The sequence below is a fragment of the Galeopterus variegatus genome, unplaced genomic scaffold (genome assembly GCF_000696425.1).
Source record: "Galeopterus variegatus unplaced genomic scaffold, G_variegatus-3.0.2 Scaffold188, whole genome shotgun sequence".
Classification (NCBI taxonomy): domain Eukaryota; kingdom Metazoa; phylum Chordata; class Mammalia; order Dermoptera; family Cynocephalidae; genus Galeopterus; species Galeopterus variegatus.
In genome coordinates, this window is record NW_007726299.1 from 31,704 (window position 1) to 33,512 (window position 1,809).

At 34.4% G+C, this 1,809-nt stretch overlaps 1 protein-coding gene across 1 annotated transcript in view; it reads left to right on the forward strand.

The window, feature by feature from the left end:
• FER1L6 (fer-1-like family member 6) overlaps positions 1–1,809 on the forward strand; it is a gene marked incomplete at its 5' end in the record, with an annotated part of 120,763 nt that overhangs the window by 28,376 nt on the left and 90,578 nt on the right. The window contains one exon of the mRNA XM_008564614.1: positions 1,608–1,698. Coding sequence (XP_008562836.1) covers positions 1,608–1,698 — 91 coding nt within the window. The remainder of the gene's footprint in view (positions 1–1,607; positions 1,699–1,809) is intronic.

The window sequence follows — 1,809 nt, forward strand, 5'->3', positions numbered from 1 at the left end:
GGCTGCCCACAGCCAGCAGGCAGACTGGATCTGAAAGATGGAGAATGAATGGAAACATGTGTTATGGTGACTTCCCAGATTTTGATGAGGAAACAAGTGATTTCTCCCCTGGGGGGAAAGGAGAGAGATCAGAAGTGTCGACCAGGTCTGCCTGGACTGATCCATTCTGGAGAGAAAATGGAATTCCATGTGCCTTTAGAAAAAGCAGGAATGGTGCAAGAAGACTCCCTCCTCAAAATATAATCCTTTTTATTCTTTTTAAAAATGAAGAGAAAATGTAACTTTACTAGTATGCCCAAAAAGTTTTGGTGAGGCTTCCATGACAGAGCCCTGATGTGAGATAATCCCCATTGGGAAGTGTGGCGTCTCAGACTTCCCTTTCTGTTTTCTTTGTAATTGATTTTTTTTTTAATCAAAGAAGGACTACACGCTCATGGTAAAAAAAAAAAAAAGGAAAGAAAGAAAGAAAAAAATAGAATAAGCAGAAAGGTTTAAAGAAGAAGTTTTCTTCTCAATTCTCTCTCTAATCTTACTTTTCAGAGAGAAGAGATTGATTTGTCCTCCTGGACTTTTCACAAATGCACACATTCATGTACACACTCATTAAAATACTGTATATCATACATTTTGTTCAGCAGGTTGCTTTTTCACTCAACAATCTATCTCAGGCATCTTTCCACAGTGGCACATAATCGACGTCGTATTCAATCACATAGATGCATTATGGTGTATCTAACTAGTCCCTAATGATATTTACATTGCTCCGATTTATTTTGCTACTATAAACAATGCCACAATAAATATTATTGTGTAAACATGTTCTTGCAGAGTCCTTTAGTTGTTTTTGAAGGAAAAGAATTCTAGTGTAAATTTTGGGTCAAATTATATAGAGACTTCAATTTCGATGGATGCTGTCGAATAGCCTCTAAAACATTGTAACAATTTACACTCTCCTACACTATTATAGGAGAGTGACTATCTCCCTCCATCTTCACCAACCTAGAATATTATTCATTTTTCATAAGTGAAATGACATTAATTTTATTTTGCTTTTAAGTTATCACTAATGAGGACAATATCTTATTTCTCCAAGTTTTCTGATGATTTACATTCCTTCTTCTTGAATTGCTTTTACCTTTACTGTTTTTCTATTGAATACATTTTTAACTTCATCCCCCCAAAGTGTTATGGTTTTGAAAGTGTGGGGACATATGTCAGTATTGAGTCTAAAACATTTTATTTTCATACAACTTTTTAGGAAACTTTTGGTAGATGTTAAATTTGTAAGATGAAGAAAAACTACATTATTTTTTGTGTTTTTCTTGTTACGAATTTTGATAGCCATCACAATGAATATTTAATGAAAGAAAGTGGAAAAACAAACATCCATTCTTCCAAACAAATGTTAGGTCTGGGCATCGTTTCCAATTCTCATTTTGTCTCTTAGAAATGTTAATACATCATTGCTTAATCCTAAGTTAAAAATCTTGGTTCTGTAGCTTCATCAGCTTTCCATTGTATCGCAGAAAGCATATTTGCAAATTTCTGGAATTATATAAATGGCTTTGCACTAAGTAGGTTATAGGATTTTTGTTCTTCTCTTACAGTGCCTTTATCTCTGAAGCAGAAAAAAAGCCCAAGATGGTGAACCAAACCACGTTAGATAAGAAACGACTTACACTCTGTTGGCAGGAGCTGGTATGTGAAAATCTATTTATACTTTGAACAGAGTTAAAACATGTGCTTTGAAAATAAACCTCATGGAAGGCATAGGTTACAGAGCAGATGAGGATAAAGTTTAAAGGTCAT